Genomic DNA, 26,567 nt, shown 5'->3' with positions numbered 1-26,567 from the left:
GTCAGATCTTGCCTTCCTAAGAATATAGGGCGAGGAAGGGTCATGAAGCTGAAGAGCCAGCAGGTGGCTTGCAGAGTGAAGGAAAGGTGGGGAGAGGGTAAACAGTCCCATAAAGTGTAGATGATGATTATGGACTAAACAGCAAGTAGACTGAGAATGTGAAGGAGAAAAAAAAAAGCAAAAAAAAAAAAAAGCAAAACCCAAAAAGGAAGGAAGTCAAGGAAGGAAGTCAAGGACTTTACCAGCTTCCAGGACTATTTCCTGAAATAGAAAATCAGATCTGCCTTCATGATGATTCGATCCAGCATTTTGATGATGCCATCGTTTTCACCCAACAATTAAACTGAATCCATCTACCTACTTGACCTATGTCAATCAGTTGTCAGAAGACAGCTTTCAGCAAACCCCAATTCAAAGCAGTCAAGCACCACTAGTTTAGAAATTCCTAGTCCTCTGCTGATTCTGTGGGTTTTCAAGATCTCTCTATGAATATTTATAGTCCTTTCTATCTCTGTTGTTGAATATAAACAGGTGGGGGGTTTAAAAAAATAAAAAAGAAATGTGTGGTTTCTAGGTATTGGTAAATGCCTGGATAGACTGACCTCAACAGATTATAGAAGTAAGCTTTTAAGAAGCTTACCTAAAAAAATAAAGGTTCAATAGTAGATGAGATTAGAATTAGCACCAGTCTATTTTTTTTTTCCTGAAATTGTTTGCTTTTTAAGTGGGCTGTCTTTGTGATGCAACTGTGGGTGTAGCTGTGCAACGTGTGTCCTGATGATACACCTATACAACAGGAAACATGTAATGCTTGTGATAGCATTTGTCTGATAACAAAATGTTTGATCACTTGGAGGAAAAAGTGAGGATGGGGCTCTGAGCTTTGATGTATTTTCTCCTTGTCACAGTGTAGGAATCAACATAATCTTTGGTACAGTACCAAACTTTCTGACATAATAGCTTTGCAATTTTGAAACAGGAGATCAAAACCTATATGGAGTGATTCAAGGCCTGAAAGTTTTAAATGGAGTACATCAGGGGCAGGAATTTTGACTTAAATATCCCCAGATGCCCAACTGGTATAAGTTAGCACTGTCAAATTCCAGGCTAAGCCTGTAAATCAGGGGAAAAGGTCCCAGTGTGGAAAAGAACTTCTCACAGGAATATGTGCTGGTAGTCTGGGAGTTTCTGTAGTCCCACAGAGCTTTCAAGAAGGAAGGGATTATGTGGGTTTACAAGAGGTAAGGAGGTGCCCTTCAGCCAGTGCAATGTGAACTCGAGCTCTCTTTGAACTTTCTTATCCTGGAAGTTTCCCTTAAAAATGAGGAAAGCCTTTGTACAATTCAAACAAACGGTGGTTATGTACCTCAAATAAAAGTTGTGAAGGTTGCCTTGTGTGAAGCTGAGACAAAAGCGTCAGTGAATACTTTTCAGAAAGTGAATATAATGAACTTTGAGGTTCCTCTGTGCAGGCATGCATAAAGGCTTTCATCTCTATCAACAGACGTACGCTTCTTTCTGCAAGAAAGTTAAAGAGAAAAATCCCATTGATAAAAGTCCTTTTGGTATTTTAGTGTGTCTTGCAGCCATTTCCACAAGACAAAACTGAAAAGGTCATACCCCATTTGGACAACTCTACTTTGTTTCCAACACTGTTAGCAAACCATGACTGAAGAAATTTTTTCTGATGTTTCCAATTACTCACCTCCAACATTATGGATCTAGTTTTAATTCTTCACAATTTCCCTTGACTAAAACAGCTGAAATTGGTAAAAATTGCAAATAAATTAATAAAAAGCAAAATTCTGCTGCTCTCATTTAATTGTCGGTGATGCCTGCTAGCAATAATTTTGTCAGTCTTCAATGGTAGTCTCCACAGAAGCCCCAAAACTGAAGACATCTATGGATTCTACCATGGCAGAGCCTTTAAAAATTTGCATTTGAAGTGAACTAAATGATATTGTCTCCAGCAAAGCTGTATGATACTAAGGTAGTCACAACTGCATCAGACAACAAAATCTAAGAGAAAGTAAAAAGTCACGTAGAATTTAGTTCAGAGCAGGAAGAAAACACTCCTATGAACAGATTATTCAGTATTTGTTTTTAGGTAGATTCTCAAACCCCATTGTAGCCAGTGATGGAAATCTGAACTCTATAACCACTTTTCTAAAACAGCTTAAGAAGGTTTATGAAGTGTTAAGGAAAAGTTTCCATAAATGAGTCAGAACGACATTTTGAAAACAGTGAGAGTCAGATGGTAACCACTGCTAGGAAACTGTCTGAATTTCTGTGTGTGCGCATACTTTGAAGAACTGGGTCCTAAGTGATCTGTTTATTTAAAGTCCCATTTTAGAAGAGACTTGCCTACTTAAAAGCCTATTCCTCTGAACTTTCACAAAAGGATTCACATTATGCTATACACTGTTTCTGATATCCATAAATCTAAGAGGAAATATATACAAAATATATACAAATATAGATTTTACTACAGTTTTAACTTGTGGATTTTAATTATCAGCTAGTGAGTAGAACTCCGCTTTTAAAATATGCACAAGCAATTAATGCTCTTATCACCAGCTTGGCGGCAAACCCCACTGCAGTGGGACTTTTTGGGACAGACAAGCTTAGGCCTCTAGATGAGCCACAAACTTGCCTCCCCATACTTAAACCCTTTGAGGAGCAAATGGATAGATACCCAGGAAAATAAAAACAAAAAACTGAGAATAGTAACTGCAGCGGGACGAAAAAACCTACTTGCGCATAAAGGCCTGCCTATGAAAACAAGAGTAATGGTCTAAACTGCCAATTTATACTCATTCCAGCCTTGCTTGTGCAAATGTTGCCTACTTATATTACACCAGGAACAGTTTCACTGAGCTTCTGTGGGACTACTTTAACAAGCTAAGCATGTATGCATGGCTTTGCAGACCCATATAGAGAAATTCACTCCAGTAGAGGAGGCAGATGTGCCATTAGTCATGCGTTAAAGACTTAAGTGGGACATAAATGATGCATATTTTCTTACACAGGTTGTGTACACAGAAATACATTCCAATAGCATTGTTAATGCTATTTGAAGTATTTTTAGAAGTGTTTTGCATTCAGTGGTTAGTAAAAAAAATAAAAAAAGAAATCTGTGCTTCAACTGACATCTTAAAGGAATATTTAGAAACTTTACTACTGTTTTCCCTGAGGCCCTTCCCACGATAGCTGTAATACTGAGACATGGAAGGTTAATTAATGAATATTTGTAAAAGACTTTGAAGATGAAAAGCTTTTTTCCCCTTTTTTCTTTCTTTCTTTTTTTTTTTTTTCTTTATGCTAAACATGCTGGTGATTATGAAGGTGGGTTTTCTTATATCTTTGTTTTGCATGGTGCACTGAAGTGGTTTGCTATGAGTCCAGTTTGTTGTCAGATTTTCAGAGGCAATTTTACCAGCTCCACTTTGTGAGTGTACCGCCTGCCTTTTGTTATGCTAATGCCTCTCTCATGGGTTTACACTACCGAGGGTGCCTGGTGCTGCAGGAGGAAGCTAGGCTCAAGTGCAAAGTTACACACCACCAGCAACCACCGTGGACCAAATTGCAACACCACCCTGTTTGTAACATTAACGTCCATCAGAGTTTCCCCTTGACTTCACGAAACATGACCTTGCAACCCAGGAAGTGAAGTTCGTTGAACAAGATCCGTGTGAATAACTCTTCTTGTTGAAGGTTTCAACACACACTGATGTTCCTTCTAGACAACCTGCTCTAGGTGGCCCTTCTTGAGTCGGGGGCTGGAACAGATGTCCTCCAGAGGTTCCATCCAACCTCAACCATTCTGTGATTCTGTTCTGCTTAGCATAATAAATACTGTCTGTTGTGAGGTAGAAAAGATGTGACAACAGCTTTGCCACTGGCAAGTTAGACAAAAACCTTCTTTCCATAAAATTCCATACAAAATAACAATATTTAGGGTAAAGAACCAAGTACTAAACAACATGCATTACAGTCTGCTGTTCATTTGAACACAAGCGCTCTGCAATAACAGCAGGAATCAAGTCTAATTCTCAGAACTTTCTGCTGTTTTAATCAAGATACTAGCCTTTCTCTTCATTAAACTCATTAGGCCCTTCTTTATCAACCATGTAAGCTTGCACAGGAACTGAAGCATGTAACAAGGCAAACAGCAGTCTCCATCACACAAAATAGATTATATTTTTATATTTAATAAAGTAACTAATACTATTCTGCCAGCAATCTTGATAAGCATAATTTATTAAACTTTCACTATGTGAGGCCATTGTTGTGTTGGAAAACTTTATACCTAATAGAAGTAGGTTTATAAAACAGTTTATATAGGTACAAATATGTTTTTGGGCATTTACACATTTGAATATGTTTATAGCTAAGACTAGAGTTTGCCTTGAGAAGATGCAAATAGAAATTATTAGACTTCATCTTAGTCACTGCCAGTTCCTTGGTTGGTTGTTGCTTCATTTGCCAGCCCTGGTTCTGCATATGCTGAAATGAGTCTTCCCTATAAAATGCAGCTAAAGCTCTATGACAGAAAAAGATCATTAGAGAAAAGCAGCAGTGTTGCTAATTAACTTCGTGTTGAGATGGAACAATGCACAGAATAAAAATTTCTAAAGATATATACTTCCTCTCAATGAAAAACACAACACATTTCCCCAGTGAAGACCAAATTCACAGCTGAGCAGCCTTTTTAGCCCAACCTGTGTTAAAACACTAATTGTATAGTAATATGATGTTGAAGTGAAATGGTATAATTCTACCTCTTTTTCTTGAAATTATATTATACATTATCACTGCAAGTTTATCAAACACTGATTTCTCACCATCTGTGGGAAAGTAGTCACTGTCTATATATTTATGTTTTCAATAAAAAAGAGTGTCCCTATTATATGTCTCAAGTTAAATACTATAGTTAACTTAATAGAGGATAAGCCATAAGGTCGTAAACTGATGTAAAGCACCATTGGCTCAGTGGATGTAAGTCAGCAGGGCTCCAATTGGACCCCATTGCTTTATACTACCTGGAGAGCTGAAGCAGCTGCAGCAATAGGGAATAATTCTTCTGCTTGGTGAATGAGAGTAAACCACCAAAAGTGTTTCAAGTGTGGCTGGAGCCAGGCTTGCCCTATAGTTTCCATCAGTATTATTAAAATTCTGTCTGTGTGTCATCAGATCAAAGGTCTGTTTGGCAGAATATCATTCCTCTCCCAGTGGCTAAAATCTAGTGTTCAAGAAGTGTGTGAGAAAGAGGGCATGTATCCTCCTGGGCTAATCCAGTTTGCAGTAAACCTAGTTATTGATTTCCTGATAGCCGCTGAGTAATTTTTTGGTGCTTCTTTGTGTGAGAAAGCATAAATTCATGTTGTGGTCATTAGAGTAGTTTGGAATAGATGTTAATAAGTAATAGCAGTCTTTCCACCCAAGAAAGTTTTCTAGGTAAACATTTTGAATGATAACTTCAATACTCAGTAACCCAGCATTCAGGATGAGATGTCAGATATGAACTCATTAAACACTCTTTGAGGTAATATCTTCTCTATGTAAGCAGCTTATAGGTTTGCAAAATAGTTAATTGCATCCTTCAAGAGACTATGTATGTGCCTATGCCCTTTTCTATCTGCTGAACAAACCTCTTTGCAAGAAGTTAGACCCAAAGATCACATATCCAGCATCTCTTTGCAAAAGTCACATTCAGTAAAGGGGTCTGTTTTCTGTTTTCCAAGCAAAATCTAGTAGATTTCCATTCTCCTCTGATGAAGAAACAAGTCCAAAAAAAAAAAAAATCTGAAGAGCACTCAGTGACCAAAGTCTGATACAAAATTTGAAACAACAACCCCCCACTTTTCTTTAAAACACCAGTTTCTCCCTCCCCACCAAGCCTGTCAAAGAGCCTCTGACATGTCTTCTCTCATCCTTCCTCCAAGTTCTCTCTTCCTCCTTAAGAAAGATGCTGTTCTTCCATCCTGACAACTCTTATGCAGCTACACGAAACCCTATTTTCTCCCTCCCTATTAGGTGAACCCACACCAGCCCAGTTTGTGTTCATCTCATTTTCCTGTTGTACTATACATTTTCCTACCTCCCAGGGTTGTTGTGAACCTACATTTTTGTTGCCCACTGTGAAGCAGCCAATGTCACCATGGAGGTCCCTGCAGGATTACAGGATCAGTTGTCTGAATGTGCCACTTCTAGTCTCCTGTCTCTTGACACTGGCTTCCCTTTGTAACCAGCTTGCTGGAAATCCTCCAGGCTATCCCCACTGCCAGCATCTCAACGGGCTCATCTCTTGCTGCATAATGATTTTAAGCTTCCCAGGGATTGTTGTCCCCTTGGGAGAGGTGCCATATTGGTCTGAACCAGCTTTTACTGAAGGAAAGCATCAGAGAAGCCAATGTAATTAGCACTCTAACAAGGATACATACAAAGATGAATTTGGCCTTAGTGATACCTCTAATAACTGTTGTTTAATGACATATAGATCACAGTTTCTCCTAGGAATTGCTTGCTGCCGGCCTACCTTCTAATATTGATTTCAAATGCCCATTGACTCACCATCAGGTAACTATGAAGGTATATCTTGCTGCTGCCTGCTACGTAATGGGATAACATTCCCTTGGCACACAAAGACTTCCTCAGCAGGGGTATCAGCCCACTTGCTTACTCTTCAAATGATTGTCAAAATATAACAAGCATGGTTTTGCCATACGCCAGAGATATGAAAACGGGGAGAAAGCAGTCCACCTTTCAGGAGGAACACAGATCCATGGTCTCTTATTTATCACTTATGGAGATGTGTCTCACAGATCTGTCTGTTGCCCTCTGCAAATACAAAAGGTCCCTAAGAACCCCATTTTTGGCACAGAAGCATTTTGTTACTTTTGCTCACCTACACAGCTGATGTGTGATGGGAGTTAAGTTTGTTCACTTAGCACTTGATCTGAGAAAAATTCAGAGCCTCACCTGCTAATAACTCAATTTCAACATGCTTATTTACAACAAAACACAGATTGTCCAGATTTTTTAGGCAAATCTCCCTTGTGTTCTGAAGCAATAAAACACGTAATAGAAAAAATTGTATTAGCAAGACAGGGGCCAATATAATAATTTTTGAAAATATATGGAAGTTTTTACTTTGGAAGGATTACACAAGACCATGACTTTTCACCAAATACATGCTTATTTACTTTGCAATAGGTCGAATGTATGCTGGAATCTCCTCATATGAAGAAGGAAGTCTGGAGAAAAACTACTTCCCACCAGCAGTTCAAAAATCACAAGCCAAAAATGAACTTAATTTCCTTTGTCCTGACATAGCCTATCTGCATTATTTTAACTCTTCTTAGCATTATCTGCACAATATTGCTTCTCTTGCATGACATGAAAAATAACAGAGTGCTATGGAAACGGAGTACGTCACAGGAACATGCACAAGAGCTTTTGAGGGCAGGAGGACGTACACTTGTCACCAAGGAGTACAGTCATGTCCTTGGGACACACATTGCCATGTCAGATGTCAGATCTCTTGTGTATGTAATTGTACTGCATATCCACTGAAACTAAGCCATCAGAGAGAAGGATTTATTTTCCATCGGATCAGTGCAGCGACCCTTTAAAGCAGCAGCCCGTACTTAGCCTGGATTAAATGTAGCATGAACCTGTACTCTGAATGGACTGGAAAATAAATCGCCCATGCAAGCTATTTTTTATTTTTTATTTTTTTCTGCTCTGTTTGCTGGGAGACGGATATTAAAGCTATATATTTGTGTACGGTTTCTTTCTCTTCCAAGAGAGGGCACTGTTAGCTTTCCTTCCACTGCTTTCAACAGCAAGGGTCATTGCAGCAGCAGCAACATGCTGGCTGGGCACAAAGCATCAAGCGCAGGCCTCAGAGCCCATGCAAACTTCACAAGCTTTCTCTCTGGAAATCTCTGCTAGCTGCATTTCTACAATCCCCAAACGGTGGGGCTGTCCACGGGGGACAGGCTGGGAGGACCTCACCACCCTGCTGTGCAAGAGCTGCCTCACTGTTATGTTTCCATTGAGCCCAGGAGTGTTGGGCCTGGCTTGGCTCCGTCTCCATGCGCAGTGGCAGAGGTCACACGTTGCTGTATTTGTTATCCACCATCACTAAATTCACAAACAACTCCAGTGCTTTTGATGATTCAACGACTAGACAGAAACCGATACAGCCAGCTGTGACTCCTATTAACTACACTTTGACTTGTTAAGAGTGCCAGTACAAATACAACTAAATAAAATGTCTGTGAGGCAAGAACGGCCATCTCCTGTGTCATCATAGCTCCCACCTGAGAGGGACAGAGACCAGTAAAGCATACTGCAACCCATATCTATACTCAAAAGGAACAAATGAGAAGGAAAAAAAAAACAAACAAAACCCAGCTCATATGATACTAGATACAGAAGACAAATAAATCACTATTTCTGAGCTGGTTTAGTTTCACAGGGCTGTAACTCACCGAAAGCAGCAGTCTCTGGGGTTAACACATGCATTAAGTGATGTCCCTTCTTCTTTCTTTGTAAAGAAAGAGGTTTTAAAGCAAAAGGCTTTCTGAAATACGAGCTCTGGTGATAAACACTGCACAGATGGTGCTTATTAGAGAGATTTCAGTTCCCAGCGAACAATTTAAAGCACCACCTAATCTCTATCTATATTCAGCTCCTCTTCCAAATAAAGAGCAGCAATAATCTATATTTTGGGCCTGGGGGCTTACTGCTGAGTGTATGTACTTCCAGGTGGACTCAAAGTAGGCCACCTTGACCCACAGGGAGGAAGCCCAGCCACCCCACCAAGCACCCTGTGCAGGATGTGTCTCTTGGTACCTGCAGTCCCAGTGTCATCGCTCCTGGGGGGTCTGCCATGAGTCTGCCTCAGGTGGGCACCAACATTTGATCTGAGCCAATCTCTGCCAACAAACATAATGCAGTTTCAAGGAGGCTGAGCTGGTGGATTAGTAAGCGCCAGCCTTGATGCCACATGGAGAAACACTTTTCTGCTGGTGAGCCCTTTGTGTGAGCAGCATGGCTGCCACCAGTGTTGTGACAGGAAACCTGGCCATATAGACAGGAAGGCTTGGTCCAGCTCTCCCGTCTTCAGTGATGCTCTGCGCATGTAGGTCTGTCCTGGGTGCTGCAGTAGGTGGTCTGGCTGTGGCTGTGGGCCTCCTCAGAGTGTGTCAGCTCTTACTGGCTACCCTGGAAATTTCTTACATGATCTGATGCAATTGTTGCTTGTTCAAATGAGTTCCCTAAAGGTTTGCTTTGCTCTATCCCAGCCTGAGTTTAGGAGTAGTAAAGGGCATGGCTTGATCAGTGCTGCTGAGGATAATGATGAAAGGATATGGCAGAGACTTGCCTTCCTCTCCTATCTTTAAATAGCAATTTTCTTTATCTTATCTTAACCTATCATATCCTGTGCAGGCAGATAGGGGGATTACACTGCAGCTGTGTTTCTTTGGCTGTCTTGTCCTGTTGCATCCTTTGTCACTTTTCATGTTTTAGTTATTTGAATGGAGATCAGTGGAATTTCTGAATGCTTATTCTTCCCAAATATCCACACATTTCTATACCCACCCCATTCTTTAGCAGGGGAATTTATCTCCATCAGTGTCTCCATCTCTCTGGGTATTGCTGTGCCTTTAATTTCCTACATGTGAAATACATAGATGAACAGTTTCCTGCCTGATAAAGAAACTTTTGAATCTATCTGTAAGTGGTTTTGTGATCTTCACAGAGGAAATTGACATATATGTTTCATTTTCTTTTTCAAGTTAATAATATTAATACTAACATATGTATATACAGTCTTCCCAAGTCAGGTGATCACTAAAGAGGAAAAAAAACATGCCCCCAAACAGCAAAGATTTATTTAATTACTTTTATTAAAATAAAAATATCATGCATTAATACGCATTAGACATTTCTGAGAACCAGTAATATGAAGATTAAGACTACATCATTTCTGCATAAAATAAGTTGAGCTGGTAAAAATGCAGCCTAGTATTGGAAGGGACTGGATGGAAAGATGAAAATGAGAAAGGTGCTGTAGTGGCTTTTTTTTTTTTTCTTCCTGTGTACAAAGTTAATCTATAAAGACAGAAATGATTTAATTTACTAATGACAATACCAGGGACTCATCCAGGCTGAACATGTACTGTCAGTTCCAGCTCATCTCTTCTTTAATGTCTTGTAGACCCAATGTATTTTGCTCTGTTACATTTAGGACCCTGCAATTCCTGTTGTATGCTACGTGTTCCACCAGTTGTATAATTAAACACCAATATTTGGGGGACCCTGAGGCTTTATTTGACTGGCTTTGCTAACAGAATTTCTCTTTCTTGCTAGTGTCATATAATAATGTAAATGTTTTGCATGTATGTGACTCTAGTTGAGACTTTGACTTTTCTTACCACAGAGTCCTGCTGCAATGCTGTTGCACAACACATGACTACGAAATTCACAGATGGCCAGAAGTATGGCTTCATAAGCCAAATGTAATATGGATGAGAATTTGAGGGATTGCTTTGACTGTGCTTCTGCTTTTGCCATAAAACTGAAGTGAGAACCTGCCATGCATTTTGAAAGAGCAGCTTTTATTAGCGCCCTGATAAGCAGCACCTGGGCTTTCATATTGCACTTCCAATTTTCACAATTGTTAGCTGTATTATTGCTCACATTATGGAACTCCAGTACCGTATATGGAGAGAGGCCAAAGAGTCTTGGAGAGAAGAAAGGGTCTTGTTATTAGTTTCACTAAGCTCTGGATAAATCCCCAAGGTGACAACTTGTACGAAAATCTAAGTCAACCAATAAAGAACCCTTATTGTGAGTTCCTGTCTGGCTAAAAACCCTACAAGCTAGCCACTGATTTTTCTTCCCCCCAGATACAACAGTATATTACAATAGAGTTCTCCAAAAATTAAAAACAATTAAAAAGAATAATATACACCTCATTTTTTATCGCTCAATATACAAACAATCTTTGATCAACAGTATAAACTATTAAACCATATAAAAGTCGAGAGTTTCTTATTGTACAAATAGTGCTTTCATAGTTGAGTAACTTTACAATGCTGCAAGGTACCGTCTGTATCTATGGGTATATTGCTTGACAGTTCATTAAAACCAAAACATTATTCCTTATACTCAATTGATTGGATCAATACAAAGTAGCCTAAAAAGGGACAATGGATCCATAGGATCTCTGATTATCAAAATCACTCAACATTAGCCTTGTTTTATACTCTCAGTGAAATCAAGTCAAACATCCCATTAATTTCAAGAGGAACAGTGTTAGGAATGTAGGACTAAAAAGAAACCTAGGTATGTGAGCCAACCTTCCTACCATTGTAGACGACTACTTCACATATTCCCTTTCATAAAATATGAGGATAGCACTGATGGTATTTGAAATTCCACAGTCTTCAGATGGATTGTGAGAGGTCAGGAGGATGGTTTGGCTAAATTCCAGAGCGACTGGAAAAGATGTACCGTATCAGCTACATGGGAAGAAAACCTTCAGCAAGTCTGGTGATAGGTTCACAGCTGTGGTTTTGATTTTTTTTTCTTTTCACTTTATTAATTAGAAAATCCATTACTTCAAAAAGAAAGGTACAGAGAGACCGCAAAACTCACTGTGTCTTGCATCCAAACAGCCTCATCTGCAACAAAGCTGAAACATGTAAGAGGACAAGGGCAAAACTGATGATGGAGCACCAGCACCGAGCCTTGGCCAAAGGTATTTTGCCTGCTGACTGCAGTGGTGCAGAAGTGACGTGTCTTTTGCCAGCCAGGTGCTCTGTTCTTTTTTTCATCAGGAAACCTTTTTCTCTGATGTTACTGAGGGTTTCCTTGAGGGTTTCCTTGAGGGTTTCCTGTGGTACAGCCTACTGTCTCCACACTTTCTCTCCTTGTCCCCTTCATCTTCCCATGTAAAAGAATGAGGGATTTATGTGCAGTACCTCTTACTCATATGAATGAACTATAATTTTCAGTCCACCAGGCTATGGTAACACAGGTGATCTGCAAATACACACAACGCCCAAAGTAGGCAGAATGTGTGACAGAAAGTAAAGCCTATCATGGAAGTGCCGTGATTTCAACTCCCCCTCACAATTAAAGTAATACATAACCAAAAGTATTATCATTTTAAACTCTCACTGCCAGCCTACACACTTCCTCACATAAAAAGTAGTTATCTAATCATGTCTTATCTTCACATCATTGTATTTTTTCCTGATGTTGAGCCAAAGCATAACGTATTTGTTTCTTTTTTATTGTGTCCTTGTTTAGCAATTGTGTTCAATAGACAACGAATCGAAATTGTGTAGAGGTCATAGATGTGGCCCTGAAGTGTTACCTGGTCCTGATATTTGGTTTAGTTTTCTATGGACAGGCCTCATCCTCCTGTCAAGCCCTCCTGGCACAGTGGCAGTATGGCCCAGTCCCAATGAATTCTGCAGATTTTCCCTGTAATGAGATGCTGTGGAAGTGGTTGGTGATCAATACCCTATTCCTTTAAAGCAAGAAAACAAGACATTATATCTTTGGTCCTAATGCAGCCTATTTAGAAAGCTACTTAAAGGTGTCATGTTTTTCTTTTATATAAACTTTCTATTTTTTTAAAGGCTCCTTATAAAGTTGTGTGTTGGAACAAAGAGATAAAACTTACAAAAAGAACACTAGAAAATGGGATTCCAATATAGAAAATTGAATCAGTGGTGATAAAACATTACAAAGCATTCTTGCTAAGTGTTATACACAGAGTTTGACACTTCATCAGTATACAGTTTTCTTCAGGAGGAGGACACAGGTACATTTTCATACTTCGTCCTGATTCAGACATTTTCTCATGGAGAAACATGGGGAGAAATAAAAGCCGGCATCCTGTAACTCCTCATCTGGAGAGGCAGCAGTCATAACAGAATATGTTGAACTCTGAATCTGAAAAATGAGTGCTTGTCTGGAAATGCAAAATTTCTCACTGGCATCCTGGAGCACCCCCAAACAGCCCAAGGACACCCCAGGCACCTTGTGATGGGACCTGCTTGAGCTGCTTGGGGTCCTGTAACATTTCTGCAGCCCTGGCTGCACCCTCCAGGCTTGGGGCGAGAATCATCCCATAGCACAAAGGCTGAGCATGCTGGGTTTTGCACAGGCAATCTCTGCAGAAACGCAGCAGACTTCTTTTCAATCTGGCAGCAGGAACAAGAGTGTGCATCTATCCACTCTCACCCACACCTGCAGGAACAGTCAATGGTTTCAGTGATGTCCTTTGTCAAATTTGGCAGCTGTCTTGGGATGGATTGGCTGGCCCTGCCCCAAACCTGGTGTTACTCTCCCTGCACAACCCCCTTCCTTTCAAATAAACCATGGGTGCATATGTTGTAATGCTGGACCTTCACACAGCCATCTGACCACGACCTGGGGGGACAGGGAAGCACCCTGAGATGTTCCAAAAACCACCAGGCACAGTGTCTATTTCCAACTGCTTTCTCTAGAAAACTCACTGTGCTATAGCCTGTCAGCTGGAAACAAGAGTAAGATCCCGCCCTCTAAGATGGATTTACCCTACAAGAAGTATTGCAACATGAAGGAGATTTCCCAAGCCAACTCCCTTTGCAGCAGAAGAAAACAACCCAAGGCCCAAATGAAGTAAAGTGCACTGACAGTGTACACTGGAAAACATCAAAGTAATGTGAAGACTTTTGACTTATATTTTCATATACTTAGCAGTTATTAAAAGTCTCCGAGCATGTAGTGCTTAAATTATTATTGCAAAAACAGTTCCTTGTTAACTGCTGCTTTATGATTAAGAGACACTGAGCCCTAACTTGTGCGTGCTGTCATTTTGCCTTCCATGAGAAATATAGTGAAAATGGAGTCTTTATTTTTTGGATTAGTAAGACTCTGCTAGCTTTTAACAGTGGCTGTGGCCTGTTACATTTCCCTATTTAGTAGCATTTAAAAAAACGGTATTTTATACCCGCACCTCCTTGGAGACAACAGCAGAAGTTTTAAGTTATTTTTGGATGCTGATTTACGTAAGCTCTCAGTGCATTTATGTTTTTCTAGTATTTGAAAAAACACAACTTCTGTGTCCCATTCAATAGCCTGCATTCTGTACAACACTGCATCAGCAAGGTGGTCCCATGACCCGCCCCCCCCCCCGAAACTGCTGCCTGACCATGTTTGCTTTTACAAGCAACTGTGATGTGCATGGGTATATTTGCTGTTACATGGTCTATGACCTGCAGTGGGGTAAAAAAAAGCCAACAAAGAAACAACAACAACAGAACAGTATTTCAGCTGCTTTTTTTTTTTTTTTTTTCATCTCAGTGACAATGGTTGGATACCTTGCTAATGCCTGTTATCCTACAAGTACCACTACCCTGTAACACCTGTGCCTCCAGCAAGAGCCTTGGAGCTGTGCATTCCCATCCACTCCCAGTGCCACTGTATCTGCTCCTCGAGGCACTGACCATTTATCATTTGCTGGCTTTTGAATCATTACCGAGCTGCCTATTTACATATCATGGCTTACAGGGTGCATATTTAGTAGAATTATTTCACAATTCAGCTAATCCCACAAATCTGGAATCTTCCTGTATGCTTGTACCAAGAGCTTGTGGTCCTAAATGCTCTTTCTTACTTTTCTCATCAGAAACAGTATATTCCAAAAATTATGATCTTTCAAACTTACATTTTTTAATATTAGATGAATTTCCCTCTTACTAGTAATGAGTCTCTACTGAATCCCTCCTAAATTACTTTAAAAGGGCAAGCAAATTAACCTTTATTAAATAATTTTCATGCTACATAATGCTGGTGATACATATTGCTATTTCTCAGTGGCTTTCTTGTTTTAGATAGAAGGTTAAATCAAAACACCAATACATTCTTCTGTGTAATAGTGTTGGAAAGATCCTGCAGGAGAACTTGCACTGTGTGATTTTCTAGTGTTCTGCTTGGAGACATAACAGATTTAGCAATCTGAAAATTATCCATGATTTCTGTTAAAATACATTTTCATTTTATTTACATTCCTCCTGGGGTAGTGGGTGGAGAGAAAAGCACTGCCTGTGCATACACGCTGCACACTTGTGAGAGCGACAGAACAAATCTGCTCTCAGGAATGCACGGAGAAATCTGCCCCAAGTTGGCATACGAACTGAATTTTGGTTATTGTCTTAAACACAAACAAGTAATAATCAAATACTGCATCTTCCATAGCGCTGTGGCTGGGACTTGGTCACAGTGACACAAATCTGTGAAACAGCACACCAGGACAACCTTTGGATTTTGACCAAATATACTTCTCTACCCCAAACTGCAGCATGGCTGATGAACTAGAGCACACACAGAAGTTACTAACGCATTTTCCACTGCATTACTCTTAAAAAGGGTCATTTCACATGACCACTCTTCTCCTTTACTCCTCAATAAATCTGTAAAACCAATGTTCTAAGGATTTTCTGCTTGATCCTGGGGTCCAGGTGCAATACTTAAAATGAAGCATGCAGTGATAGACTCAAATCACAGTGGAAGCACACATTTAACAATTTATTGCTATTTAAAGTGCTACCTCAAGTAAGTTCCCAACACTTAACTAGTTAATGGCCTTCGTACCAGGATTGCCAAATGTGTATTTGATTTCTGAGCTAATGATTTGATTAAAATAGCACTGCCAAGCTGCTTCTAAGTTACTGGCTGAATTTACACTTTGGGCCTTTTACTCCTACTACTTTCATAAGAAATGTTAATGACGGAGGAGTTTAAGTTTTTTAACAGGGGTCCCTCGAAAGAATAGCTGTTTCGCTTACTGTGATTGACACACCATTAACACACAGGGTCTATATACTATTAAGCTAAAATCCTAGCCTTGGCTAGTCTGCCTCTTCCACACTGATAACCGAAGACCAGGCTGGGTGTTGAAAGAAGCAGCAGGCGGCCCTGTGTTTCAGAAGAAGACAACTTTTTTTGTCACTCCAGATTACTCTTCCTTTCCTTATTTTCACCGCTCCTCCTGCATTGACAGGGGCTATAAAAGGTTAACCCAAGGGAGAGGTATGATGAGGCAAATAGCCTCAGCTTCTGCCCCGGCCTGATGCAATTGGCTGTATTTTGCCTTGAAGTACAGAAAGTGTAACGCTGACACAACCCTTTTCTTTACCAAATTATATACAGGATGATTTCTGCTTGGAGTCCCTTTAAGAAGGGAAATAAAACTGCTTGGCTAGAGCTACCTGTGTTTCTTGCCCTAGTCAAGTTTAATTTAGTATAGTGCATCCTGTCTGTCTCACGAATGCTCCAATTTGCCACCATTTGCATTTCCTTGACATTTAATTAAAGACTGTTAAACATTATTTGACACTTCATTTTTCAGTTACGGCAACATTTAACAGTTTTGTTGAAGAAAGACATTTTGACATCTCTACAGCTTCTATAAAGTAGATCAGAAAAATGTCTTGTGTTTGACCATTAGAAAACAGACCAGTGAGCGCTTTATAAACATCTATAAACGATTCTGTGCTGAGTTCCTCCTGTCCGCTTTTAGCAGTAGTGGTCAGTAGGTGATGTGTCCTGCCATTTGCTCCTCGTGCTAGTTTTCCCCAGAGTGATCCGCCCCATCCTGCTGTGGACAGAATCTCCCATACGTCCCCCAGATGCACTTTTCCTGTTCGTGCCAAGAAGCAGTATATGGAGCCAATTTGTAAAAATACGGTGGTTTGGAATAACTTTTTCCGTTCCAGGAATTTTGGAAAACTATTTAGTAACATTATTTTTCTTCCTGCTGGTGATCTGAGCACCACATAACAGACCAGCAGTACAAGCATCTGATCTTGTAAAAGATCCAAAAATTCTGTTAGAAACATTTATAAAAATACACGCTGTAGAAAGGAATTTGACTGTACAATGTGTACAGCTCTCAAGTTCATCCCAGAGTGGCTTCTTACCATGCTACCATTTGAAAACAAAAGGAATGCATCCATATTTCTCCTGTACAGGAAGATCTTGCTCCATTCCAACACGCATCTCGGTGCAGTGTAGGCACCTCAGTTAATACATGGAAATGGGCAAGAAAAGACCCAAACCGTCCTGTCAGATCGGCTTTGCAGTTTCAGCCCATGCGCTGAAAAGGGAAGGTGTGCTTATTGATGCATTGTGGTTGCCATTCGCGCTGAGCAGAGTCTGTTCTTGCAGCAGCCAGGTGAGTAACCACGAGTCTGGCTTGCCTCGCTGCAAGAAGAAATTCTCTATGGTCATGCTGAAGCTTCAATGTATTCACTTTTTGGTGCTGCTACCCTCAGGTACTCTGGGTTTTCTGCCGCAGGAACTTTCAAGAGACCGTTAGGTTTTGTTTCCTTCGGTAAGAAGTCCTGCTGGTAGTCAGGATTGTCCAGATTTATTTGGTGATTACCTGACTGGATCCAGTAAGGAGAGCTCTCAAAGACTGTTTTAGCCAGCGGAGACTGGTTGGTGTTGAGATACTCGGGGTTGTCCACGGCTGTGCTGTGGGAATTCTGGTAGCTCGAGTCCGTGGGGAGCTTTGAGTTTGCTGTGAGGGAGATGTTGTTGTAGATCGGATTCTGGACCATCGCGGTAGATGGCTTCTTGGGCATCAACTGGTTTACATACTCTGGAGTTGAAAACAAACGAGATACTGAAAATGTAGACGTGTAACTAGTGCAGTCGTTTGCATCACTCGAGGTGCAGTTTTAACCAAGCTGCACCATGCTTTTCACATGCAGCACCTCACCAAACTTCCCAGCTTTGCATCAGGTGGGGAAGAGAGCCAAACGCAGCGACTGCCACGCTGTGGCACAAAGTGCACCACCTTGGAGTACACCTTCAGGAGTTCAGTGTTCAAAGCAGCAGAAGGATGACTTTGACCACAAGACTGCTAAATAGCTACTGCTGATTTTAGTGTTGTGTGGGTGGCTATGTCCCAGATACTGTTCTGAAATTTCAGTCAGGAAGTTTGGCTGCCAGAAGCCATTTCCCTTGAAAAATGCTTAGAGACAAGGCAAATACCTTGAAAATACAGGACAGGCAGCACGAGAGACTCCACATCTCACTTACATGCCATCCCTTGCAGGGTCTATCAGTCTTTTCAGCTGTGTTTTTTGGGGGAAGGGATAGAAGGTTGATTTATTTTTTTTTTTATATCAAAAGCATCATGACTGCTTAACCCAGCACCAACTCCTTCCACACTTTCTGGCTCACTCTACAACTACCATGCTGTAAGTAAATGGGAAACTGTGAGCTTCCTTCTGCGTATCAACATCTGAAAGCAGTGACACTACCAGAAAACTGTTTATATTGCAGAAAGTGTTTACGGGTTGAAAAACATTTTTACAGGCTATTTTCTGAAGTAGTAGAAAGCCTTAAACATATACCCACACACCCAAACTCCCCAACCTGATGGCACCATGGCAAACATGAGGAATCTGGCTTGTGAAGGAACTGAAATGAGAGGTGGCCAGAAAAGTATAAGAAAGGATATGCACATCCATTTTCACTCCTGCTTACTGAGCAAAAAAAGGCAGGAAGCATTTGGACTGCTTCCTTTCTCTAGAAAAGGAAGGGAAACAACTATATTCAGGCAAGAATCTTAAGGGATATAACCAAATGACTTGTGAATGAATGGCTCTGGGATGGACACACGGGAGAGGTACTCACCCGGAGCAGGCAGAAAGCCGTCATCTATGCTGTCCTCCAAGAAGTTGCCCGTTGGGTCTGAGCTGTACCTCTGGACAAAGCTGTCTTCCCTCACCGGGTGCCCCTGCTAGGTTGGAAGTGCAGAAAATCAGTATTAAAGAGACTGTTTTGAAGAAGCTGATTCACACAAATGATGTATAAATGGAGGGAGGGGAGTTGCAATAAAAAAATGATCTCACAGTGCTACTCCTTTTTTTACAAGTCACCCCACTTACCCCGTTTCTGTCGATGCAGGTTGTAGCAGAGTTGTTACTAGTAGCGCTCTTTTAAAAAGAGAAAGAGAGAAAATATAGGCATCATGAGAAACACTTCACTCTCAAATTGCTTTTTCTGTTCTCAGAGAGGAAATGCTTCCTACCAATGAACTCAAAAGAGGAGTCCGGGATGTAGAGGGACTGTTGAAGAAGCCCTGGTGTGGGACGAGATACTCATCTGCGTCCACAATGTCTTCCATGTCCTCCTCCTCCATCAGAGTGCGATAAAACTTGGAATCCGTAGGGCTGGGTAAGTGCATCCTTTCGTCTCCCTATGAGACAAATCAGTGTGAGAAAGGACTCGCAGGCTCCCTTTGAGCCCTCGTTATCCTGTTCTCTAAGAGACAAAGAAATTCAGTAAGAAGCCCAAGATGCAATATTTTGATCTGTTTATTTAACCAAATTTATCTAGAGTTTGGGGGAATTTGGGTCTGCAACATCTATACTGCTGTAAAATATCTGCATTTTTAAGAGGTTCAAACTCTGTTCTCCTCTTATGATTGCAGTATGTTAATGGGCATAGACTGGGACCAGTACTAAGAAAATATTGACTGGTCTCGAAATTCTGTGTGGGGTTTTAGCTAAGCTTGTTAAGACCTGGAAGGCAACAGTAGAACTTGGCCTTAAATTATCAGCATGTGTTAAATGCTAATTGCAATACATTTTCTCAACTCATGCTGTTAGTGAGCATGAGCTCTCACTGCAGAGAGCATCACGAACAGCTCAGCTCTGTTTCCTTTTATCGTCAGAGCCAGAGAGGATGTTCAAAATCTATTCTGCAACTGCTCTCATTTTCCTAAATGGCTTCCCTTCCCACATCATGTTTCAGCAAACACTTAACAGGAAATAATCCTTCACCAGCAGGGAGATAAACAGTCCAACAGATTCAGCTCTCTTATTCTCTGAAATATAAAGCTCTGTCATTTCAGTCAGCTTTTGCTCCCTCGCATCTATGCCATTTACGCTGTACCTTTTAGTTTCAAGTAAATGCCAATATAACAAGAGCTTTTGCTGCAGCACCCAGAAGTGGTACAGTTGGGAGAAATCATTTTACCCCAGCAGGAAGCACACCACTAAAACATGGGCCCGTGGGGTCTGGCTTCTTTTAAGTGGAAAAAAAACATTTGTGGAGAACCTGTCCAAGCCAGGAATATTATCTCCTATGCATTATAAATAATTTTGGGCCTCATATTAAATGCCCATCAGACATGTTGCTACTGTTGGGTTTCCTACCTGTATAACAAGATAGCGTGGAGGGTCACGGGCCATTTTGGAGAACTCCGCGATCAGCTCACGGAACTTGGGACGGCTGTCTGCATCGATCATCCAGCCTGGCAGGACAGCAGGGAGAGCAATGCACAGTTAAAGTTGCTTTGGCAATCAAACAGAGAACTTGAACTAAAGCATACATGCACGGTGCAAAGAAAGCAGCTACCTGTGAGGGATCACCATAAAAAGTTCATTTGCCAGCCACTAGCTGGTGTGAATTTCAGCATTTAAGATGCACACCTGGCAGTTTTGGAAGGATGATGGAGGTAGTAAAACGCCAATGCCAGCAAAGCTTTAGGCTGAGCTTGTCCCCTCTCTTGCTGGCCTGCCCCTGCTAGGGCAGGCAGGTCCTACAACATGACAGTAAGGAAACAGTCCTCAGGACAGCTAATGGGGGGCCAGCCTGGATCAGTCCAAACTAGGCTGCTCTGAAAAAGCTCTTGAAGGAGGAGAAGCAAAGTAGCTTCAGCAGGCGCCTGCAGACATACTGTGGTTTGACTGCCTATTCCTTAATGCACTGCTTCAGGAAATCCTGGAGGTCTAAAGCAGAAGCAACGCTTGCAATTTTCTGCCCTTTGTACCATATTTCTTCTAAAATTCAAAACATCTACATTGTGGGTGTTTTGAAAGATTAACCATACCTAAGCTGTATTTAACTAGTAAGTGGACTGTAACAAAAACAAATCCTACAGCTTAGTGTGGATCAATGCTAGAAGAGATTTCTAATACTTATGCTGGTAACTTTACATGTGAGATGAATTAGGAAACCCACACTTTCTGATATCAACTAACAGATGAACTGATATAGAGACTCTTGCATTCAAAACTTAAAAATATGAAAGGTGAAGCTTAGTTTGTCTGGGAGAACTCATAAGAAATAGCCTACCCAAGTTAATGGAGGAACGAAATCATAATATGACATCTGAAATGTGCATCAAACAAAATCTCATCAGTGGCAGTCACTTTTTGCTGTGCTGGATATATGATCCCCTGCTAACTTCTTCCAGTGCAGTTCTTACCAACTAAAGAAATCCTTCTCACTTTCAGACACAATAGACCTTTTGGAAGTGTGCTGCTGTGGCAGAAGTAGCATCTAGTATTTCTGAATTTATCTATTAATTGCATATGTTTGAATATTGTTTATTAAAAAAAATGTTGTGTAAATAACTTTGGATGGAGCTGCCCTGCTTCACAAAAGCTCAGCCTCCCAAGGAGGTGCTGTAGTTCAGTGCTTTCAAAGACCTAGGGCAGGAACGCTGCAAACTGGGGGGCTGAGGTGTCAGTAGGGGTCAGCATTGCTGAGGAGGGGTTTCCAGGACAGTGCTTTTGGATCTGGGTGCTGCTGATGGACACAGATAGATCCAGTTCCTGCTCACCTCAGTGAGCGCAGGGATAGGGCTCTTCTTGTGCAGTGCCTGTCCCAACACAGCAATGTGCAGGTGCTCCAGGAGTCCCCAAAAGTGTTGCACTACCGTGTGCTCATGGTAGCGTGGCTCCTATTTCAGCAATAGGTAGTTTGCTCCAATGAGAAGGTCTTAAATGCCACCTAGTGGGCTGCCTCTCAGCATCCTCACAAACAGTAGTGAGCAGGGATGCAGCCCAGCCCTGGCTTAGGGCATATGTAGAAAGCAAGGTAATAATCTGACATTCTAGCAGCTGACATAGATGAAAAACGGGATTGGGATTCAGAAGCCCTTTGCTGTGCCCTATCTGGTCAAAAAGTGCTTCAGAGACACCCTACCTCTTGTGCTATTTTACTGCAACAGTTGTGTGCTGAAAAGAAGCAATTGAAAAAACGGGGAAGAAATCAGATGAGGAACTCAGGATCTTGAAGTGCATCTGCCAGTGCTGTGGTGTCTATGCTCATGGCACTCATCTTGTAAAAGGAGCACACAATCTTTTTCACATAACCATATTTCCATGCTGTTGCCAAGAATTCAGCGTATAGAAATATGATATAATGAAAGCAACAGTGCCACTTTGAGCTTAGAGGAGTACCCACAAACCATCTGAACTCACATTTGACCATGATCATGTACACATCGATGGTACAGATGGGGGGCTGGGGCAAACGCTCGCCCTTCTCCAAGACAGAGGAGATTTCACTAGCAGGGATCCCATCGTAGGGCTTGGACCCAAATGTCATCAGCTCCCAAACTGTCACACCTGCAGGGGGAAAGAAGAAGACAATGACAGAGGTTTTGTGGGAGTCAGGATGCCTGGCTGGGCGCAGAGAGGCAGCAGGAGTGTGTCTGCCTGTGAGAGTCAGATCCCCATCCAGAAAAAGCATTTTCTGCCATGATTTTAAAGAGAGACAAATTAATAAAACAGGTTGAAATCATACTTTTTTTTTTTTTTTTTAAGTCTCAACTAGTATGTTAGTGTTGAACGTCCCACAGACTTCCCAGAGCCACAGAAAGGAAATACAGGTTATCAACTCCTGACTCAAGCCTAGGAGGTGGTTTTAAAAATGGAAGTTGTCTTTTTGTTTAAAATTATCTCTTTGGAGACGAGCAAGAGCAGTTGTTGAAAGATGTGTAAACCAGCTGCCTCAGTGTCGTTTGCTGACATACCACATACTCTGTGATGTAGCTGTTGTGATTGTCTGGTAGCTTAGGATACAAAACAAGATTTTGGAAGCCAAGATACATAAATGGATTAAGGGGAGCAGAGGCCTTTTTCTAACAGGATACAGGGTTTGACCATCTGCACTAAACATTTTCCAGGAGTATAAGAGAACACAGAGTGGAAATTTTGCAGCAAGTTTCTCTGAAAAGTTTCCTTTCAGCTCCTCTTTCTTTAAAGCTGGCTTATGAACTATACCAAGTATAAAATGAATTCTCTACAGAGGGTATTGCTTTGATTCCCTTTTTCTGTTGTCCTCTCGATACCGGGATATCCTACCACCTGCCCTGTGCTGAAGCACAGGTAGGTAAGGACTCCAAAACATTTTAGGCCACCACATTGGCCACCACCACAAAATAAGTTTCTGCTATCACCTGAAATAGTGATGGCAGAAAACAGTGGAGTTACACCGATTGACATTAACTGACGGAGTGGCCAATAGTTCTAAGTCTGCCCATTCATTATTCTGCTTTATTGTCTGTCCAGTTCTATTCCACATGAAGATGCTGAAGAAAAGCCTCAGCAGAAGATGACCACATGGAGTGCAGTCTCCTTCCTGCAGCTTCGGTCAGGGAAGGGCTCATCATGTGAAAGCATATTCTGTAAGACATCTTACACCTCACCATCACTCAGTTTTGTGGGAATTTTATTTCGTTGAATAGGTGATTTTGGCCCATTATTTAGGTTTAGACTCTCAATCTTAAGATAACAAAAAGAATAAAGGACGCTGCATAGTCACTGCAATTGTTCCAGAACATCCACAATAATTATGTTTTTAGACTCACCGTAACTCCAGACATCACTTTGATGAGTGTAAATCCGGTGTAAAATTGACTCCAAGGCCATCCATTTAATAGGAACCTAGAAAAATTCACAAATAAGCCGTAAGACAGATCAAAATTTTATCAGCAATATTTACCACCAGGTGGTGTTTAAGCTAATGGTTTGGTTGAAGAAAGGAAAAGAAAAAACAAAAAACCACAACCAGCTGAGAGGCAAAGCAGGCAACTTCTGAGTCTTTATTATTATTCTAATTTATTATGTTGAACCTGGAAACTTGCGGAGTTTTAAGTTAATTAGAAATCTTTACAATATTTTTAACAGTCCAATTTATATTTTTTTATCCTTCTCCTATTGTAAGGAATCTAGTCTCAGGCTGTATGATGAGGACTGATCTGTGCTCATATGGTTTCCATTTATGGTCTCTGCAATATTTGCAAGCAGCTTCTCTTTAATTTCTCAGCAGGATACATTCCCTCCATCAGCACGTAGTACAACATTGAAGGCATGTTGAACCAAGTCTGACAGGTCTTTCTTCTGCTATAAATACACAGTATTCCCTTTCTCTTCATAAACTGTACCGTGTTATTGGTGTTGGCTACATGATGAAGTCAGACAGGCTTTTTTTTTCAATGTTTTTTTAAATAACCTTGTTTTTTCCCAGACATTCTGGGTGGGAATTTCAAAAGCATTTGTTGCTCTGCTACCTCTGCTCCCACTGCAGTCACACTGGCCTGACACTGCTCTGGCTGTGCTCAGCGGACTCCCACAGTCTTCAAAGGCAGCAAGCTGAGATTGCAGCTGAGCCCTTTGAAAAGCCCACTCTCTTTTTTTCCTGTTTTTAACAGAAAGCCTCATGCACGAGCACAAACACCAACGAACACGCAGCAGTTCATCCATCCTCTGGTGCGTTTTACCTTGCCTCCCTCTGCATGATACTCCTTCTCGTCGGCACCAAGCAGCTTTGCCAGCCCAAAGTCCGTGATCTTCACATGCTGAGGAGTCTTAACAAGGACGTTTCTGGCAGCAAGGTCACGATGCACCAGGCGACGTTCCTCCAAATAGTTCATTCCCTGCAATACAACAGACCAGAGGTTGGCATCCAGCATACACACTTTGGGCTTTGATGCACAAACAAGTTGCCAAACTTCAGCTGCTCGGTGGTAACTGTATGCACAGCACCATTTACACACGTTAACCTATCCCTCGTTCAGAAAAAGGTTTGCTGTTTTGAATTACGTGATTCTGATTGTTAGGGTGAGGGCATGCACTTGCAGTTAGATGGAGAAGGTGGTGGCTGTGGTACTACCCTATAGTAACCTTTTTGTGGGTCCATATTCCAGCGGAGTCATAGAGAAAAAAGGGATGGCAGCGGGTATAGCAGGGGTTCTTCTAGAATATAGTTCAAGACACATAAAATCAGGATAGTGCTGCCAAATGAGTGGACAAACCCGTTTTTCAGCTGCACTTGTTCAACCTTGGTGACCTCAGGATAGCGTAGTACGTACAGTAACTCTCATCTGCCCTGTGCACACAGGCCAACCTCATCGGGAGCACTTAGATGCGAATGGCCTGGGAGGAGTTCAAGTAAAAATAAATTAATCCTTCTAAGTTACCAGTTCTGTGCCTCATTACCATGTGCTCTGCCTTCTCACTGCTAACAATTAGGCATACGCTGGAAAGGCAATAAAAGGAAAAAGGTAAAAAAATAAAATTCTTTTTATGGCTGAGCTCAGAGTTGCATCTATTTTCAAGTCCTCTTTGAAAAGGCAAGTTCTTCCAGTTTCACTGCCTCCCATGATTAGACTGCATTCACCATAGCATACGTGCTGTTTTGGTACAACTTCTCTTGAGGAAGAATTGACTTTTCTCTGGAGTGACTGCAGATCTCTCAGAAAGATAAAATGGATAATTGTGCTGTTTTGACTTTTAAGGCATGAATCTAACATCTGCCTCTCTGACCACAGAGATTATTCTCTGTTCCCTCAACTCCAATCTCTTGGTGTATGGAATCAAAAAGTTCACAATTTCTAAGTTTCCTGCAAGATCCTTTCTAAAAACCACAATTACTCCCAGTCGATATACTTCTGCTGGCAGTAGCTTATGTGCTTGTATTTTTATGAAGAGAGAATTAATAAAAAAGTGCTTCTCGCCTACAAAATTAACACCAAAATGATCACTGTGATGTGATGACAGAACACTGGAGGGAGTAATTCCTTTCCAGCCTCCACCCTCTTCCTAAGCCCACTGTTAACCTGGACCACCAGCGAATCCTCCACTGCATTTTCTCAGCAGAACTTCACCCCTGCTCTAAGAGCTGCTCATGTTGCCAAAACAAACCACCCAAACAAACTGGCACAATGCCACCAAGAACATGCATTTAATTATACAAATATATCTTTAATGAGCAGAGCTCTTGAAACAAAAAAATCTTGAGCTGCCGACATAAAACAGACTATCTTAAAAAAAATCACATAATCTCGCCCCAGTAGAGCGAAAAATTTCCTGCTAAACATGTATTGCTGCAGAGACTTATTAGGACTCAAAGCTGCTGAAAAGCAGAATATCAGTTTTGCACTCAGCTATTTAAGATGCTGATAGCCAAAAGACTCACGCACATGCATAACCATACACCGGAGATATTGAACTGCTCATGCAGAAACTGCAGCAGATCTATAATTGTGTGCAGGCCTGGGATTCAAGCTATTTTCATCATTAAGGGTGAGACTAATGCGTTCAGTTACTTCACAGTGTTTTTACACATGGTGTGTATATACTCTGTCATAACATTTTGTCTGAATGACATGGCTGTGTACCTCAGTGAAAGATAATGTTTGTAAAAAATACAAGGAGAAATTATTTCAAAGCTGTGAAAACAGA

The 26,567-nt window shown here is 41.1% G+C and overlaps 1 protein-coding gene across 2 annotated transcripts in view; it reads right to left on the bottom strand.

The window, feature by feature from the left end:
• Window positions 1-9,902: 9,902 nt before the first annotated feature.
• The window catches only part of EGFR (epidermal growth factor receptor), a 164,104-nt gene continuing 147,439 nt past the window's right edge, over window positions 9,903-26,567 (bottom strand). The window contains exons 21-28 of one of the 2 annotated variants that reach the window (XM_013197419.3): window positions 24,605-24,760; window positions 23,693-23,768; window positions 22,302-22,448; window positions 20,247-20,344; window positions 19,118-19,285; window positions 18,975-19,022; window positions 18,721-18,826; window positions 9,903-17,677 (exon numbers count right to left, since the gene is read on the bottom strand). In XM_013197419.3, the coding sequence (XP_013052873.1) occupies window positions 17,301-17,677; window positions 18,721-18,826; window positions 18,975-19,022; window positions 19,118-19,285; window positions 20,247-20,344; window positions 22,302-22,448; window positions 23,693-23,768; window positions 24,605-24,760 (1,176 nt within the window). In that variant the 3' untranslated portion in view covers window positions 9,903-17,300. The remainder of the gene's footprint in view (window positions 17,678-18,720; window positions 18,827-18,974; window positions 19,023-19,117; window positions 19,286-20,246; window positions 20,345-22,301; window positions 22,449-23,692; window positions 23,769-24,604; window positions 24,761-26,567) is intronic. The other variant, XM_013197420.3, reaches the window with a different exon arrangement.

The sequence above is a fragment of the Anser cygnoides genome, chromosome 2, assembly GCF_040182565.1.
Source record: "Anser cygnoides isolate HZ-2024a breed goose chromosome 2, Taihu_goose_T2T_genome, whole genome shotgun sequence".
In the NCBI taxonomy this organism is placed as follows: Eukaryota; Metazoa; Chordata; class Aves; order Anseriformes; family Anatidae; genus Anser; species Anser cygnoides.
Note: the sequence above shows the minus strand (reverse complement) of the source record. Positions and strands in the feature narration are given on the sequence as shown.